This window comes from Panthera tigris, chromosome C1 (genome assembly GCF_018350195.1).
Source record: "Panthera tigris isolate Pti1 chromosome C1, P.tigris_Pti1_mat1.1, whole genome shotgun sequence".
NCBI lineage: Eukaryota > Metazoa > Chordata > Mammalia > Carnivora > Felidae > Panthera > Panthera tigris.
In genome coordinates this window covers 36111246-36130509 of record NC_056667.1, presented here as the reverse complement: position 1 = coordinate 36130509, position 19264 = coordinate 36111246, and the positions used below count along the sequence as shown (strand labels likewise).

The 19264-nt window shown below is 36.2% G+C and overlaps 1 protein-coding gene and 1 non-coding gene across 4 annotated transcripts in view; one reads left to right on the top strand and one right to left on the bottom strand.

Annotated features, from left to right (window-relative positions):
* Positions 1 to 19264, bottom strand: part of MAST2 (microtubule associated serine/threonine kinase 2) — a 206949-nt gene that overhangs the window by 96691 nt on the left and 90994 nt on the right. The window contains exon 5 of one of the 3 annotated variants that reach the window (XM_042996974.1): positions 740 to 934. The exons of the other annotated variants lie outside the window; for them this stretch is intronic. Coding sequence (XP_042852908.1) covers positions 740 to 934 — 195 coding nt within the window. The remainder of the gene's footprint in view (positions 1 to 739; positions 935 to 19264) is intronic. 3 annotated transcript variants of the gene reach the window in all.
* LOC122241652 lies at positions 7929 to 8034 on the top strand. Its single transcript, XR_006221892.1, has one exon. It is a non-coding gene; the product is annotated as a U6 spliceosomal RNA (small nuclear RNA).

Here is a 19264-nt window from a genome sequence, read left to right as displayed (position 1 = left end):
TGCCTCTGTCTGAAACACTCTTCCTTCAGATATCTCTAATTCTAGCTCTGTGACTGTCCTTCAGGTCTTTGCTCATATGTCAACTTATGAGTGAGGACCCTCCCTGACTATCTTATATAAAATGTCAACCCCTATGCCTCACATTCCCTATTCTCCTCATCCTGTTTTCTCCATATCACATATGTCCATCTGTTATATATTCATTCATTCATTTGTCTCCCTCCACTAGAATCTAAGCTCCTCGGAGGGCAGGTATTTTACCTCTTTGTGTTCATTCTTCTGTTCTTCATGCCTAAAACACCATCCAGCACATAGTATTACTCAAATGCTGATTATACGAAAAGACAGAAAGAACTGAAGAGAAGAAGGTTATTTTCAGCAATATGAAGAAATCACTTAACCTACTTCAGAATCAAGTTTTCCTGTTGTATAAAATGTGGCATTTGGACTAGCTAACCTTTAGAGAGCTCTAGCATTCTGCCATGCTATGCTTCTCCTATGGAGGGGTCAGAGGGCTGTCCAATAGTCACAATGGGCACATAACTGTCTTAACTACTGATATGCTATATTACTTTCTCTTGAATTTTGAATACAGCAGAAATCTCTGAAATTCCTCTTACTCTTCTCTGTGACTTTTATTCTGTTTCTTCCCATCATTAAGGAGAAAGGTCTGGGTTTTTACCTACTTGGCCAAAAGCAATCACTAAGGCCACACTCACATCACAGCAGGTTTCCTTACCTCCACAGCAGTGGGCGGCTGGAACAGGGACTGCCAGGACTGCTGTGAACTTGTGGGTTCAGGAAAAAGGCAAGAGGAGAAGTAGCCAAAGCACAATCAGCACTAAATGGGATTTTAGTGAAGTAAAGAGCTGGAGCCGATGTGGGTGAAAACATGTGCTGGTTTACTTCAGATCCTCGGCAGAGAGTAGAGATTCTGACAAGGTACCACAGTAGAAAAAAGAAGGGTCAGGGATAATTTCTCAACGAAAAAGAAATATATTCAAAGTGGGTTAGTTTAGGCAAAAGGCTCAAAAATAGTGGTCAAAAATCATTCTCACATATCATACCTCAGTGTAGTGTTGGCACAGAATGACCATTGAAACTAAAACTTAATCCACAGAATTAAAACCAAAAATTTAAGCTTTGGGTATTCAAAGTATTTAGAATTGGCTTCTGGAAATATATTATAAGTTTACTACAAATCATCAATTAGCAAGAAGTAATATTTTATGTTCAATGACTAAAACTTCCTAGAGAAATGTGTATGTCCGTAAAAGTAAAACATTAATAGTTCATAAATTAGATTATCTCTACCATAACACCAATTTATTTAGCTAATTCTTGACTAATGAGTACATTAAATAACATCATTTAATTCTGTACAATAAATTTTGCTTCTATTTAAATTTTAGTATTTTAGTTTACTTTTTTCCCCTAAAAACAACCTAGCCCTCTTGATGTGTTAAGTCTTAACAAAGACTATTAAGTAAATAACCTCATTAGACTGAAAACAGATGGTAAATATGGATTTCTACTTTGTTGATCATTGATTGATATGTCACAGATAATGAAAAATAATTGACAGATGCACAGCATTTAATTTGCTATAGTAGGAGCATGGCTTTCCATACAAACACCATATTTAGCCACAACATTTCAAAGATTTTTTAAAAACTTAGGTATCACACAAGCACCTGTTTAAAAATGTTAGTTGCCTATGTTGTTACTACTGGCTATTTGAATATGGTGACATTTTACTTGTTTTAATTACATATATTCAAAGGAAATATTTACTACTAATTATTCCTGTAGCTGGCTTCAGCATATTTCTCAGATGAGTACACAAAAAGAGGATACAAAATGATAATGTAGAAGGCAGAAAATTATTTAAAATTACCGGTGTGCACAAATTTCCACAAACTCAACATATTAATAAAAATTACAAGAAGTAGAAATATTAATTTTGGATTAATTCCTCACTTTCAAAAAGAATTTTCACTTTTCTAAGGAACTATTTCAAAACTCAACTCCCTAGTGTATACAAGCTACAGCTAATTAGAACATACAATAAGACAGTTCTTATTGGGGCACCTTGGTGGCTCAGTCAGTTAAGCATCCGACTTTAGCTCAGATCATGATCTCACAGTTCATGGGTTTGTGAGTTCAAGCCCTGCATCAGGCTCTCTGCTGTCAGCACAGAGCCCACTTCAGATCCCCTGTCCCGCTTTCTCTCTCTCTCAAAAATAAATAAAAACATTTTAAAAACTATTTTGGAAAAGACAGTTCTTATTAACCTAAATAATATTGCTTATGGAGTTATAAATCTTATCACATAAAATGAGGCTTAGTCATGTTGATGAATATATAATTAAGATTATAAATCTATGAAAACCAAATCTCATTCTCTACTGGCTAGTAATTAACACTCTGCAAACTGGTTATACACTGAGGCTAGAGTTTAAAAAGGATTGTTTGAAAAAGGAAAGGTGATTCAGGGGGAATTTTCCTAAGTTAAATTCAAAATCACTAATGATTACCAATAGCAGTGCACCAACAACATTTGGAGAGCATGATTCTGACCACTTATGTTTTCTTAAACTACAAGCTTAATTTTAAAAATTTAAAGTTTTACTAACAAGTCCTTTTTACTTTAAATGATACTTTAGTTCATGAAGCTTCTTTTTTATGGTCTTTAACTTTTAGTCTAAGTAGGAGAATAAACCATTTTAAAAACATATGCCAATCCTTCTAATTATATATTTCAAACAAGTCCAGTCTTCCAAGGTCTTGTTGAATCATTAATTCAATCAATGAGCATCCACTAACACAGAAGGCAATGATCCAAAGAAAGCCCACTGAAGAAGTATGTCTATTTAAGTATACCACACTAACTCCAGGTAAACACTAACATTCAGGGGAAGAAAATCTGAAGTGCATTCCCTCCACCCTGTGAGTTACACAAAGGCAGTTTAAGACAGATCAATGAATGAAATGGATTCTAGGACACTTCATTCCCTGGTTCCCTAATTTGCTGATCAATTCGCTCTGCATTTCTTCATTAAATAAGCCTGAGCAGCTCTTGGAAAAGCTACCCTGAAATGGAAGCCTTCTTCCATTGCCCAGCTTTGAAATCCTTATCTAAGTATTCTTCTATTTCTATTTTATTTCTATATTGGCCAACACAAATAAAATTAGGTCACACCTGAAAGGACTCAGGCTTGGATCTGCAAGGGCAGATCTGAGGTCCTGAGCTGACAGGCCAGGGGCAGAAATACAATACCCTCTCTAGTCCAAGGAGAAGATACTTTCACTTCCATTTGTTTCCCACATTCATGGAGCTTGTATAGGCAGCTTTGACAGTAAATTTAAATACACATTTGCTTTCAAGGCAGGAAAAAAGATCTTAATCATTAACCCAGTTCCCCAGGTACCTAAGCACCCCTAAAATGATATCTAACTCAATTTACAGAACTAGAAGCTCCATAGGCCCCTGCCAGGGACCAGTGTTTTGACCTTGAATTTATGAAGCCAGCCCAGCCCTCTTGGCATCTCCAAAGCAGAGTCTTTATCCAAGCAAATGAAAGTGTGTTAGTTGGCATTAGTTCTTTTCCTGACATGTGCCAGTTTCCACTCAGAGACCCCAGCCTCCTTACTGAATCCGCAGACATGGTGCTCCCAGTCTCTCTCTCCTTCGTTTCATCATTTTCCTGGCTACTCAAGCTTTTGCCCTCTCACACTCGGGAGTCTTGGCAGGAAGTTCTCTCACACAAGGGGTATGCAGTCTATAAGCCAAAGGAAACTTACAAAGGTTTCCCAAACTTAAGAGAAAAATTAAAGCACTGTTCTTCTAAAACATAATATTCAGAATCCCCCCACCCCACCCCCACTGCAAAAGACTTAAGAGCCCAGGAGGCAGCAATGAGGCACAGTGAGGAGTCCCAGATCCCAAATGAATCAGCTGTCCTCTGATCTGCCTGACATCATTCACACTCCGCCTGTAACAAATCAGAGCGTCAGAGAGCACCTTGTTCCTCCCCAGTGACAAGCACCAAACTCCCTCCCCCACAAGTCAGTTGCAACCTCCAACCCTGAGGCCTGGTAGCAGTGAAGACTCTGGCAAAACTGTAAATACCAACTTGAAAACTCACACTGTGACAGAAATGCCATTAACTCTGGTGGTGTGGGCCACTATAGAACAGCTGTTGCAGTGGGCGGTGTATTGGAAGAAAGAATATTAAGATCCCAAATTGGTAAATTAAGGAGCTAAGAATACATGGGCATTTCTGCAACATTATTCATTCCCAAGCACAGGTCAGGTGAAGTATTATGGTCTTAATGTTAGGACTCAAAGCATAGCCATTATTCAAATTCTGAATTTGACCAATTTAAATAAACTCTGTACTCCCTCCATAAACAAAGTTTAGCATCATTTTTAATTCAATTTCTATTACTCTCTAATCACTTGAATAAGTTTGTGGTGAGAAAAGCCATAGGAAGCTAAGAAAATAAGTCCAGAAAGTATTGGTTTAATTTCAACCAGTAACTATTAATAAAATCATTTGCATGGCAGATGTTACACAAGACATTAAGGTAAGCTACAGAAGAACTCTAAAGAAGTGTAAGCTATTTAACCTTGTATGCTTTGTTTTCCCTATCTGTAGAATGCAAATAATTAAGGTACCTATCTATAGATTGTGGTGAAGATTAATATATGTAAAACAGAAAAGTGCCTAGCACAGAAGTGCTACAGAACCGTTAGCTATTATTATAGGTCTTGCCCTCAAGGAGCTAGCTCCCATTGTAGAGGAGATCAGCCCAGACACACAAAAAACCATCTGACAAAAACAGCCTGGCCTGAAGAAAGCCAAGTGCTCAGGTAAAGCCAAGTGATCAAGCAGAGCTAAACAACAACAGCTAAGGGAGCCAGAGTAAGCAAAAGTCTTGGTCCCCTGCTTCAGAGCACCTGCCAACTCATTTATCTAGATGACAAAGTATGTCAAACTGTTTTTCTAGGGTAACATTCAAAGGATTAATTCATACCCCAACCAATACTTTTCAGCTGCAGGTCACAACTCTTTATTAACTCATAAAATCATTTCAGGAAGTCAGGACCAACATTTTCTTAAAAGGAAAACAGAATGAAATAGAATAGAAAATATCAGAGTGCTTTACACTGAACTGTTTTATGAAATATGCATGTTTGTGACATCTATTACTGGTAATACATATAAATATACAAGGGCAAACACATGTGATGGGCTGCAATATAAAATCTATTTGTTATTAAGGGTCAGAGTAGGGGCGCCTGGGGGGCTCAGTAGGTTAAGCATCTGACTTCGGCTCAGGTCATGATCTCATGGTTTGTTAGTTTGAATCCTGCCTCAGGCTCTGTGTCCATAGCTCAGAGCCTCAAGCCTGCTACAGACTCTGTGTCTCCCTCTCTCTCTCTCTCTCTGCCCCTCCCTTGCTTCAATCTCTCTCTGTCTCTCTCTCTCTCTCTCTGCCCCTCCCTTGCTTCAATCTCTCTCTCTCTCTCTCTCTCTCTCTCAAAAATAGAGTTTATTAAAAAAATTTTTTTAAAAAAAGGGGGTCAGAGTCTACAAAATTTGAAAGCCACTGTTCTAATTACCCAAGCAAACTCGCCCCCACCTAGTAGCTACAGACACTCACTCTTCCTTCCATGTACTAGTCCATCACTTGGCTCTCACAGCTCCTATTTCAGAATCCCCTGTTCTCTAGAAGTCCTAATGAAAATGGAAACACTCTGAAATCTACAACCTCTCAACAAGTAATTATCAGGGTCAGTCACAAAAGCCCACACTCCCACAACTAAGAAACCAACCATGGTCTATCCCCATCTCAGGTTAAGTTAAGGCCAGCCTTAAGTTTAATCAACATTGTCCAGTCTCTAATACCCAAGCCCATGCTCCTGAACAATAACAGTAATATATAATGATGACATAACAGCAACGAACATTTACACATTTGTAAGTACTTACTATGTACTAGACTCTATTCTAAGCACACTACACATAATACCCAGGTAGTCCTCATCACAGTCCTATAATATATGCGCTATTATTATTCTCATTATTAAAAAAAAAAAAAAAGGCGGCAGCACGAGGATGTTAAAATCATGCCAGTGGTAAAGCAGAAAGTACCCTTTCTTCAATATATTTGCACCTAGTTACCCTACATATGAACTATGTATGCTAGCCAGAAGTATTCCTGTCTTCAGCCAAGTTGGTGAACTGAGGTAATCTCTAGAATCAATGTAATGAACCATTGTGCTATAAATACCTTTCAGCAGACGATTCTGACAACAGCAGCAAATACACTTCTCTCTAGCCTGCTGTGCAATAATAAATTGGGAGAGGAGGCAGAGCATGGAGCTCCTTAAATATTTGATTTTTAGAGAATGGGAGTCATATTTTATGTCCTTCATCTAACCCAAAGAAAGCATCACTCTTACTCCCAGAGTTTAACATCCCCACACAAAGCACTTTCTTTAAACTTACTGGCATTATAATACATGTGTGCCAATATTCCTGTGGCTGTGTCAGAACTAGGAGGGCTTAACATTTCCCTGGGACTGGATAGCATTCAACAATTTGAGGTATGGAAGATTAAACATCTGCTTTTTCTTATTTGTTCACAACTATTTATCAACTGCATTACTATCCTTAGGCCAGGCAAGAAGGGTCTCTGCCACAGGCTTCTCACTTTAGCAGTTCTGCAAAATAACAAATACACAAAAATAAATTCATTAAAGAAATGGGTTGCTTCTATCACACTTGTGACTTAGAATTCTGTACTGACAAAGTAGAACCCTAAAAATCCATTCTCATGACTTACACTATTCAAACCTCAGGAAAACAGTTGCCCACATGTTTCTTCCTTTGTATTTTTTAAGAAGACAACCATGTCAGATTGCTGTTATGGACTGTGAAACTGCAAACTTCAGAAAGAATTCTGCTGAGATTATAAAGTATCTGAACAGCAAAGGGCCTTAGAAGTAAGCAAAAAGACAAATTAATTAACCTGTCAAATCCTTCCTCCTCTCAGATAACATGAATAAAATAGATTTCTTGTCTAATCCAAGTATGGTTCTAAATACAACCCAACAACTATTTACTTAATTTCTTTCTGTTCCAATTCATGGTTCTAAAGATATTTATCATTTACCTCAGTATTCATAACAGAGCACATGGCAGCTGAGGAACATTTTGCAGAATTAAGGAATTCATATCACCAGTAAGTTTATTTATGTGCAGGCCTAGACATAACATATGTTAAGGCCAAAGGCTAATTTTTAATGGTGATAATTGTATAGTTAATGCTAAAATTAAAATGTTATCTATAAAAATATATACTTAGGAGCACCTGGGTGGCTCATCAGTTAAGTGTCCAACTCTTGATTTTGGCTCAGGTCATGATCTCATGATTCATGAGTTCGAGCCCCATGTCAGGCACTGATGGCACGTAGCCTGCTTGGGATTCTCTCTCTCACTCTCCCTCTGACTTTCTCTCTCTCAAAAATAAATAAACATTAAAAAAAAATACATACTCAGATGTATCCAGAAATCACAAAATTTTTAAATTTTTTTAATGTTTATTTATTTTTGAGTGAGAGACAGAGTGTGAGCAGGGGAAGGGCAGAGAGAGAGAGACACACAGAATCGGAAGCAGGCTCTAGGCTCCAAGCTGTCAGCACAGAGCCCAATGCGGGGCTCAAACTCACGAAATGTGAGATCATGACCTGAGCTGAAGTCAGACATTTAACCGACTGAGCCACCCAGGTACCCCGAAATCACAACATTCTTAAATTTAGGGTAAATAATTTAAAATACTTAAAAACAAAATAATTTTAAAAGCATGAAAATGTTCAATTTTTTACTTTATATTTTTATAAAAATATATTCAAACTTGTGCTCACTTTGGCAACACATATACTAAAACTGGAATGATAGAGAGAAGATTAGCTGGCCCCTGGGCAAGGATGACACACAAGTTCAGGAAGCATTCCATATTTTTATAGTTTGCAATATATTTTTGAAAACTATAAAATATATGTATTCAAACTTGATACTCTCTGAATACAAGTACATTTTCTTTTTAAATCCTATAGATCATTATAATAATGAGTACAAGATGTAATCATGACAGAGATAGAAAAAGCAGGAAAGTAGAACTTAAGAAATAAAAAATCTACAAATAAGTTGTACTGCTTAAATTAAAAAACAAAATTAACGAAAGTGAACAGACTTCACTGCACACAGAAGGCACACATACAATTATTAGCACTAAAGAAAAGATTGAATAAACAGGAAATAAGCCATCATAGTCAAAGAACAGAAGTAAATGCCAATATAGATGCATGTATAATTGTTCTTAATATTATTTATCTAATGTTTAGCCAAGTAGAAAGGTGTTTTTTTTTTTTTTCCTCCTGTGGTTTAACAGCAACGTGATCACAGAAAATAGAGAAAAACTTACAGGTTTAATGTAAATTATTTTGAAATTTGAAGCTAAAATGACTAAAGATTTAAGCTGGTTGAAAAATGATGAAACAAATGGTCACTAGCAAGACTGAATAAAGACTGAAATGATTAATTTTACTGGAAAAAGAAAAATCATACCTAACTTAAAAAAAAAAAAAAAAAAAAAAAAAATATATATATATATATATATATATATATAAATAAAACTCAGTTCTATAGATTATAACAGGGACAAAAGTCATGTTAAACAACTTTGTTATATGTAATAAGTTATCTAAGGAGGAAAATGACAAAGTAGAAATGACACTTTCATTAACTTGAAACAAAATACAGGTTCTCACTTATGAGAGAACTAAGAAAAAACTCTCAATTTTAGGCATTAAGACTGTCAAACTTTCACCTGCAACTATGAGAGTTATGGAAACAAAAGTAGCTAGTCTGCTACAAAGCCCCATAAAACTAGACAAACTGTATGAAGGAGAACAAAACTAGCTATTCTGCTACAAAGCCCCATAAAACTAGACAAAGTATACGAAGCAGTAGTTTTCAGGCACTGGGAAAAGGCAACACAAAAATGCAAACCCAGAAAAAAGGGAAACATCCCAGGCTGAGAAGGCACCAGTTAGAATGCCGGGTAGCTAATCAAACATACATTGAACATACATCAAGAAAGACCACAGGCTAGACCATAAAAGAAATCTCAAGAAATTTCAAAAGACTGAAATCCTATAAAGTATGTTATCTGAACACAACAGAATTCAAAATCAATTACAATTTTTACATAATTCCCCAACATCTGGAAATTAAACCACACTTCTAAATATGCTATTGATCAAAGGTGAAATGACAAAGGAAATTAGAAAATAATTTAGATTAATTTAAAATGAATACACAACATATCAAACTTTATAGTATGAAGTTAAAGGAGCACTTAGAAGGAAATTATAGCTTTAAATGCTTACATTAAAATGCTTACACTAGGGGCGCCTGGGTGGCTCAGTCGGTTAAGCGTCCGACTTCGGCTCAGGTCATGATCTCGCGGTCCGTGAGTTCGAGCTCTGCGTCGGGCTCTGTGCTGACAGCTCAGAGCCTGGAGCCTGTTTCAGATTCTGTGTCTCCCTCTCTCTCTGACCCTCCCCCATTCATGCTCTGTCTCTCTCTGTCTCAAAAATAAACGTTAAAAAAAAATTTTTTTTTAATAAAAAAATAAAAAATAAAATGCTTACACTAATTTATGCCTCTAGATTAAAAACTGAAAAAAGAAAAGCCAATTAAAATTTAAAAATCAAAATATAAGAATACATACAAGTAAAGGCAGAAATCAATGACTAAAACACTGTCTGTCAACTACATCTCAATTAAAAAAAAAGGGGGGGGGGGCAGGAACAGAAGAGCCCTGTCATGAGGTCTAGAGGCAGCCTCAATGGTTTAGGACATGCTTCTAAAAGGAAACCAATGACAGAAAAGAAAAAATAGAAAAAATTAACAAAGCCAAAAGTGGGTTCTTTGAAAATATTAATAAAATTAATAAAAATCCTAGTAAGACAGAGGCACCCAGCTGGCTCAGTCAGTTTAGAGCCTGTGACTCTTGATTTTGGGGTCGTGAGTTCAAGCCCCACATTGGATGTAGAGTTTACTCTAAAAAAAAAAAAAAAAAAAAAAAAAAAAAAATTCCTAGTAAGACAAATCAAGAAGCAAAGGAGAGAAAACACAAATTACCATTCTTAGGAATAAAAGATGGGCTATCGCAACACTTCAACAGACAATAAAAGAATGAGAATACCAGGAACAACTTATGCCAATAACATAAATTAAAAACCTCAAGGGGCACCTTGGTGGCTCAGTCGGTTAAGCGTCCGACTTCAGCTCAGGTTGTGATCTCACAGTCTGTGGGTTCGAGCCCGGCATCGGGTTCTGTGCTGACAGCTCAGAGCCTGGAGCCTGCTTTGGATGCTCTGTCTCCCTCTGTCTCTCTGCCCCTCCCCTGCTCACACTCTCTCTCAAAAATAAATAAACATTAAAAATTAAAAAAGAAAAACTCAAAAAATATCTTACCAAAATTGACTTAAGATATGGACAAAATGAATTATGTTAAGTGACATAAGCCAGACATAAAAGGCCAAATATTGTGTGATTCTACTCACATGAAGTACCTGTAATAGGTGAATGCATAGAGACAGAAAGTACAATAGAGCCACCAGAAGCTGGGAAAGCCTTATTTCTTAAAGGCTACAGAGTTTATACTTGGGGTGATGAAAAAGTTTAGAAATATAATGGTGATAGTTGCACAACATTGTGAATAAACTTAATGCCATTAAATTGTATACTTGAGAATGTGTATAATTAAATGTTATATGTATTTTATCACAATTTTTAAAGTTAAAAATAATTCAAAAGGGACTAAAACCCAATGTAAAAGCTAAAATTACAGAACTTCTAGAAGAAAACACTGGAGAAAATCTTCATGATCTCAGGACAGGCAAGGATTTCTTGGATGTACATAGGATGAATATTCACAAATTGAATTCACAAAAAAATAAAAATTCACAAGCTGAACAATATAAAAATTAAGACCTTTTGCTCTTTGAGAGCGCCGAATCCTAACCACTAGACCACCAGGGAGGTTGACCTTTTGCTCTTTGAAAGTTACTGTTGCAAATATTTTTCAAAGGAAAAAGGCAAGCCATAGACGGAGGAATACAGTCACAACGTATCTGACAAAAGATCTATACCTGGAATGTATAAACATCTCTTAGTAATAATAATAAACTAAACAATTCATTTTAAGTGAGCAAATGACGAGAGCACACATTTCACAAAAGAAGATATACAAATAGCCAATTTGTACATGAGAAACATGCTCAACATCATTTTTCATCTGGCAAATACAAGTTAAAACTACAGTGAGATACCACTACCCACCCACTAGAATGACTAAAATTTAAAGTCTGACCGTAACAAGTGTTAGTATGGATGTGGGCCAACTAGAACTCTCAATATCACTAGAGGGAGTATAAAATGATACAACCATTTTTGGAGAATTATGTAACTCTCCAAAGAGAATTTGGAGAACACTCCAAAGAGTGTTTAAGTTTACAAACTTAAACACTTAACATTTACCATTTGATGGGGAGACAAAAATGAAAGAAATCTGTTTAGCAGTTTGGCTCTTTCACCTTTTAAAAGATTAAAAATAATTTAGTCAAAAGAATTTCCACATACCAGATATAATGAAACTGACATTGCAATATACAGAAATTAAAGCAAGAAAATGTAATAAGTACATCTGTATCATGTATTCATTTTCTATCGAATAACATATTATCACAAATATAGCCACTTTAAACAAACTAATTAATTTCAGTTTTTGTGAATCAAAAATTTAAGCACAGCTTAGCTAGGTCCTCTGCTTAGGGTCTCACAAAGTGAGACATTCACAGTGTTGCCTAGGTTGTGTTTTCATAAGGGAGGCTAGGCTGGGGAAGAGTCCACTTCTAAGCCCAGTATTGTAATTGGCTGAATTCATTTCCTTGTGGTTGTAAAACTGAGGGCCCTAGCTGCTTGCTGGATATCAACTGAAAGCCACCTCACCTCCTAGAAGCTACCGCAGTTCCTTGCCACATGGGCTTTTCCAACATAGCTACCTACTTCATCAAACAAGTACAGTCTCTATGGTGAGCCTACTAACTACAGAGTCTTACATACCATAAAATAGTCAAAGGAGTGATATCTCATCACCTGTACTATGTCCTGTTGTTCTGTTAGAAGCAAGTCAAAGGTAGTGTCCACATTCAAAGGGAGGAGCAACACACAAATGTGTGAACACCCAGAGAAGGAAACCATGGGGGCCACCTTAGATTATGTTCACCATACATGACTATAAAGAAGAGTCACTGCCAAATAATCCTAAGCTGATCTCTATAGACTACTTTGGAACCAGCAACATATTAAGATTTAGTATGAACATACTGCTATTGTTGCTTTTGTTTATAATATCCCAGCACTGAAAAGATTAAAGAAGACCTTAACAAATGTTATAAGGCCCTAGACGTTGCTTTTAAGAAATGGTGAAATTGCAATAAAAGTGACAGTAATTTATAAGGTGATATTACAACATTGTGCAATATCTTCCATGATGACCATTATTTATGAAATTCCATCACAAAGTTTATGTGCAAAATTCATGGTTCATCTGCAGCAGAATAAACACCCTCTAAATAGAACTTATTTTTTAATAATGTTAAGAAATAAAATGCCTCAAAGTTAATTTGGCACTGTTATCAAGATAACACAATTTTTAAAATTTTAATATATCTTATTTAATGTAATATAGTATACTCAAAATATAATTTCAATATATAATATAAAATATTGATGAATTATTTAACATTTTTTCCTAGTTTTATTGAGATATAATTGACATAAAGATAATACCATTTATTTTAAACAATCTTAATTACAACATAGTGATTTTGCTGAAATAAAGCCAAGGAAAAGTATAGGCATTTTAACAATTTATGAATTGCTTGCCTTTACTTTATTGCTCAAACAGATGAGTATCAATATGGGGACAATATTAATGAAATTATGATCCTTGATATTTTGCCAACTTTCAATCATAAATATTGATAATGGAAAAAATTGATAACTGGTTATAACATCTGATTCCCTCATTAATGATGAGGCTTTTTTTTTTTAATCTTTAAATGTTTTCATTTTATATCTAGATAAGAGTCATGATTTTCTTTTTTGGAAAATTACCTGTTAAACAGTACTGCAAGTACTCCACCAAAATGCCCAATGGATTCACCTCACAGAGCCACAGATGAGAAGTGTACCTCATGTGGGCTGCCCACACATATCTTTTCTTAACTTCTAAAGGTAAATTTTAAGTGGCAATCTGAACTTTGTTGACTCTCTACTTTTATAAGTTTAATTTTCCTCTATATAATCAGGTTTTGTGTTAGGTTTGTTTATGGCTAAGCTACTCCCATTGATGGTAGCAATGATTAGGGTACTATTTTAATGGCTGGACCATTCGCAGTTATATACCTCAAAAAAATGAAAACATATGTCCATAAAAAGACTTGTACATGAATGATCATAGCAGCTTTATTCATAATATCCAAAAACTGGAAACAACCCAAATATCTACCAAACAAATAGTGGCAGATTTACACAAGAAAATACTAAGCATTAAAAGGAACAAGAGTACTAGCCCCATGTTGGGCAGTATGCTGACAGCTCAGAGCCTCGAGCCTGCTTCAGATTCTGTGTCTCCCTCTTTCTCTGCCCCTCCCCAACTCCCAATCTGTCTTTCTCAAAAATAAACAAATTTAAAAAATCTTTAAAAAAATAAATAAAATGAACAGGAGTACTTGAGGAACATGAGGAAGTCTAATACAAAAGAGTCAATACTGTATGATTTTTCACATACGAAATTCTGCCATAGGCAAAACTAATCTATAGCCCCAAAAAGCAGATCAGTGGTTGCCTGGAGCCAAGGGTGGAAGGAGAATTGACTGCAAAACCATGCAAGGTATGTTTTGGGTAATAAAAATATTCTACATATTGATTGTTGTGGTAGTCTAATTACTTCCCAAAGGCCCCACCTCCAAATACCAGAAGATTGGGGGATAGGCTTCAACATCTGAATTTTGGGAGGACACAAACATCTTTAACATACTTAAATAATCTCAAAACTTAGCACCTCAAAACATTATTATTAGCTCTTGATTATATGGGTTGACTATGATTGGCTGGACAGTCTGAGACATTTTTAAATGTTTACTTATTGATTCATTTTAAGATAGCAATGATAAATGCACTGCATGTTAGTATCATTTTAGGAATGCAAGTTGGTACAGCCACTCTGGAAAACAGTAGGGAAAAAACTAAAAATAGAACTACCTTACAACCCAGCAACTGCACTACTTAGGTGTTTATCCAAGGGATACAGGTGTGCTGTTTCGAAGGGACACATGCACCCCCATGTTTATAGCAGCACTATCAACAATAGCCAAAGTATGGAAAGAGCCCAAATGTCCATCGATGGATGAATGGGTAAAGAAGATGTGGTATATATATACAATGGAGTATTTACTCGGCAGTCAAAAAGAATGAAATCTTGCCATTTGCAATTACATGGATGGAACTGGAGGGTATTATGCTAAGTGAAATTAGAGAAAGACAAAAATCGTATGACTTCACTCATATGAGGACATGAAGAGACGAAGAGACAAAACAGATGAACATAAGGGAAGGGAAACAAAAATAATATAAAAACAGGGAGGAGGACAAAACAGAAGAGACTCGTAAATATGGAGAACAAACTGAGGGTTACAGGAGGGGTTAAATGGGTAAGGGGCACTAAGGAATCTACTCCTGAAATCATTGTTGCACTATATGATAATTTGGATATAAATTTCAAAAAATAAAAAAATAAAATTAAAAAAAGAGATAAAACAGATGAACATAAGGGAAGAGAAACAAAAATAATATAAAAACAGGAAGGGGGACAAACCAGAAGAGACTCATTGGAGCGCCTGGGTGGCTCAGTCGGTTGAGCATCTGACTTTGGCTGAGGTTGTGATCTCGCGGTTTGTGAGTTCAAGCCCCGCAGCAACTCCATGCTGACAGCTCAGAGCCTGGAGCCTGCTTTGGATTCTGTCTGTCTGTCTCTCTGTCCTCTCCCACTCGCACTCTGTCTCTCTCTCTCTCAAAAATAAATAAACATTTAAAAAAAAAAAAAGGCTCATAAATATGGAGAACAAACAAAGGGTTACTGGAGAGGGTGTGGGAGGGGGGATGGGCTAATGGGTAAGAGGCACTAAGGAATCTACTCCTGAAATCATTGTTGCACTAGATGCTAACTAATTTGGATGTGAATTTAAATAAATTAAATTAAAAAAACATTTTTAAATTAAATTTGACCTTGATGACCCCCTAAGAACTGTCCTCAAGTAAATTGTAAATATGTTACAGAATATAAAGGAAAATAATGAACAAAACTTAGCAAGAGAATTTTATTTGCCATGGTTTATAATACCACGCCACGAGTCTGAAAAGCTATGAACTGGTTAAAATCTTAGCTAAGTTTGTTCAGTATTGATGGGCCAATTTCCCTGGTTTACAGTTTATCGCCTTCACCTACAATATTAAAAGCTATTCTTTTTTTTTTCTGTGTAATATGCCCAGATAGCAATTATTTTGTGTCTTATTAGAATAATTTTCTTCGCTTTATACTGGCTAATTATGTCCTTAATTACTTAAGAAAACAAACAAAGGCTCCTCATGAAAAAGTTGTGGTTATTTAAAATTGGTTACCTTCAATGCTCATTTTAAAATGTTTTATTGTCACCCTGGTAAAATACCTGGGTATTATTTCTCAAGCACCAACACTCCTATCTTAAGCATTTTCACTGACAACTCCTTGAAGGTTTGCCTTCCCAAAATCAGATCCTAAATATAGAAAACAATAAAACTTTCAGTATATTTTTACTAACTAAAGCTATCTTAGAGATATCCCATAGGATCCCTGGAAAAATCACAAGGTGTCCTTTCAAATGTACTAGAAATAATTAGATTTGTTTTTTTACTTTTGATAAGTTTCATGAGAAAAGTTCTCAAATCAGAAAAGACGCTCAGCCCTCCCTAGTTTAAATTTGGACAGGTAAAATTAACATAAATATCCTAAACATTGTATAATTTATGGGAAGCTCCTCTTAGAGATTTGTCAATGCCCTCTTTATACATAAGGTTTCTATTTACAAGTCCCAATGGTGTTTTGCCAGATTTTGGGAAATAAGAGTTTAGTGTTTCCAGTCTTAATTTGAGTTATTATTTAAAATGTTTGGGGGGTGTCCGTGTGGCTCGGTCAGTTAAGCAACTGACTCTTGATCTCAGCTCAGGTCATGATCTCATGGTTTCATGAGTTCAAGCCCTATACTGGGCTCTGCGCTGACCATGCACAGAACCTGCTTGGGATTCTCTCCCTCCCTCTCTGCCCCTCCCCCATTCTCACTCTGTCTCTCTCAGATAAATAAACTTAAAAAAAGTAAATGGGCCGCCAGTGTGGCTCAGTAGGTTAAGCCTCCGACCTCAGCTCAGGTCATGATCTCACAGTTCGTGGGTTCAAGCCCTGTGTTGGGCTCTGTGCTCAGAGCCTGCCCTGCTTCAGATTCTGTGTCTCCCTCTCTCTCTCTCTTCCCCTCCCCCACTCGCACTGTCTCTTTCTCTCTCAAAAATAAACATTAAAAAAAATGTTTTTAATAAAAAAATTTAAAAAGTAAAAATAAGGAGCACCTTCATGGCTTAGTTGGTTAAGCGACCGACTTCGGCTCGGGTCATGATCTCGCAGTTTGTGAGTTTGAGCCCTGCATCAGGCTCTATGCTGACAGTTCAGAGCCTGGAGACTGCTTCAGATTCTGTTTCTCCCTCTCCCTCTGCCCTTCCTCAACATGCACTCTCTCTCTCAAAAAATAAATAAACATTAAAAAAATAAAATAAAAAACAGGTAAATAAAACAAAATGCTTAATAGGGCACTTGGCTGACTCAGTTGGAAGAGCAAGAGACTCTTGATTTCAGGGTCATGAGTTCCAAGCCCATGTTGGGTATAGAGATTATTTAAATTAAAAAAAAAAAAACTTTAAAAAATAAAATAAATAAATAAATAAAATGCTTACTTGGTAACAATCTTACTTTTAAAATTTGAATCTTCTAGGGGCACCTGGGTGGCTCAGTCGGTTAAGCGTCCAACTTCAGCTCAGGTCATGACCTCACAGTCCGTGAGTTCAAGCCCCGCGTTGGGCTCTGTGCTGACAGCTCAGAGCCTGGAGCCTGCTTCGGATTCTGTGCCTCCCTCTCTCTCTGACCCTCCCCCATTCATGCTCTGTCTCTCTCTGTCTCAAAAATAAATAAACGTTTAAAAAAAAAATTTGAATCTTCTAGGTAGATGTCTAGAACTTATACCAGACTTACTAAATCTTTTTACTTGAGATCCTTAGTATAGCCTTGGTACATATATTATGCCATAAGATTATATGTTATATGTCAAGATTTTTTTCCTCTGCAAAAATTATGTTCATTCATGTTTTAGAAATCAGCTATAATATTCACTGTCTTCCTTGACAGTTCTTGAAAAGAACTACTCTTAGAGACACTTTGTTAGAACGTTTTTGAATTGGCTTTAATATTCTTTTTGTATGACACAGAAAGAACTTGCTGGTTAGCTGCATTATTCATGTTGTAAACTCTCATTAGACCTTTCACCTTTAAAAATTACCAGTATAAACTGACCACAGCTATTTTAAGTCTTTGTCATCTACAGAGAGATTCTGTTTTACACAGATGCTAGTCTGAAGGATCTGCAATAAACTAGAAGCCAAGTCTGTTTGTTTGTTTTTTAATAAAGGATGGTCTCAGAGCCCCCTGGAAAAGAACTGTAGCAGGTATCTCAAACTACTGACACTTCAAAGAATAGACTCTTGGGTACAGGCTTCTGATACCATTGCATGAACAACTGGACAACTTCCAGACCATTCCACGGGACTGAGTCAGAATTTCCAGAACTCTTTTTAGTTGAGAAGCAGACCACTAAACTAAATCCAGTGAAATGAAAATTAATTACACAGGACTAAATGAACTAATGAGAGATGATTATAGTGATTTCTTTGGAATACTGTCTTAATGTCTGTTTTCTAGATATGCAAGGAAGCCTGCTCTCTTCCTTCTTAAGCTATCTAAACTCTAAAAAATTTAGTAACCTTTGCTTTTATAAATGCAATATTCCTGAATCATGATTCTCAAAGACTCTCTCCCCAGTGAGATTTGAGAAAGTCTTCCTGAATTTACTTACTGAATGCCCTTAAAATATCATTGTAAAAAAAAGTTATACAAAAAGTATTTGCCTGAAATGTCGTATTTGAGAATGATGTTTACTTATTTAATCAGGTATAATACGCCACTTTTAAGGAACTATAGTTGATTTTATGGAACCAGTAATTACAAAACCCTCCCAGGAAAACTGTCCTGGTACCTAGCTTTCCAGGGTCCACCCTTCTAGGTGGTAAGGAAGGTCACTTCCTGGAAGGGCCAGGACCCTTAGGACATCTGGGGGATACTGAGAAAAGAAGAATTCACCCAAATGTATCAGTACTGCTGATGAAATATAATACAGCATATTTCTTAAGCTTGCTTTCTAGACTCAAAATACAGATAATAGAGGGGCACCTGGGTGGCTCAATTGGTTAAGGGTCTGACTCTGGATTTCAGTTCAAGTCATGATCTCACGGTTTATGAGTTCACATCCCACATCAGGCTCTCAGCTGACAGTGCAGAGTCTGCTTAGGATTCTCTCTCTCCCTTCTCTCTGTCCTACCCTGCTCACACTCTCTCAAAATAAATAAATAAACTTAAAAAAAATTGAAAAAAACAAGAGAGGCTTTTAAAGTTCAACCTGAGATTCTTTACAAAATTTCCAGAAAAGCAAATTAAAAAGGTCAACATGAAAAATTAACATTATTGCTACCCCTATTTAAATAACCAAGCCAAACTTAATGAGACCAATCTTGTTTTGTGATCAAAAATAATATTTGAGATTGCGTTAGATCAAAAGGGTGAGACTATAAGGAAACTTGGAATAAGCAAAGAAGAGATAACAATCATCTGATGGAAAACTATGTACTGTTTAGAGAATACATTACTTGTTCTAGCCTTTTATTGCCTTTCAGCTATTTTCCAACTCTGTAAGTTATAGGTAATT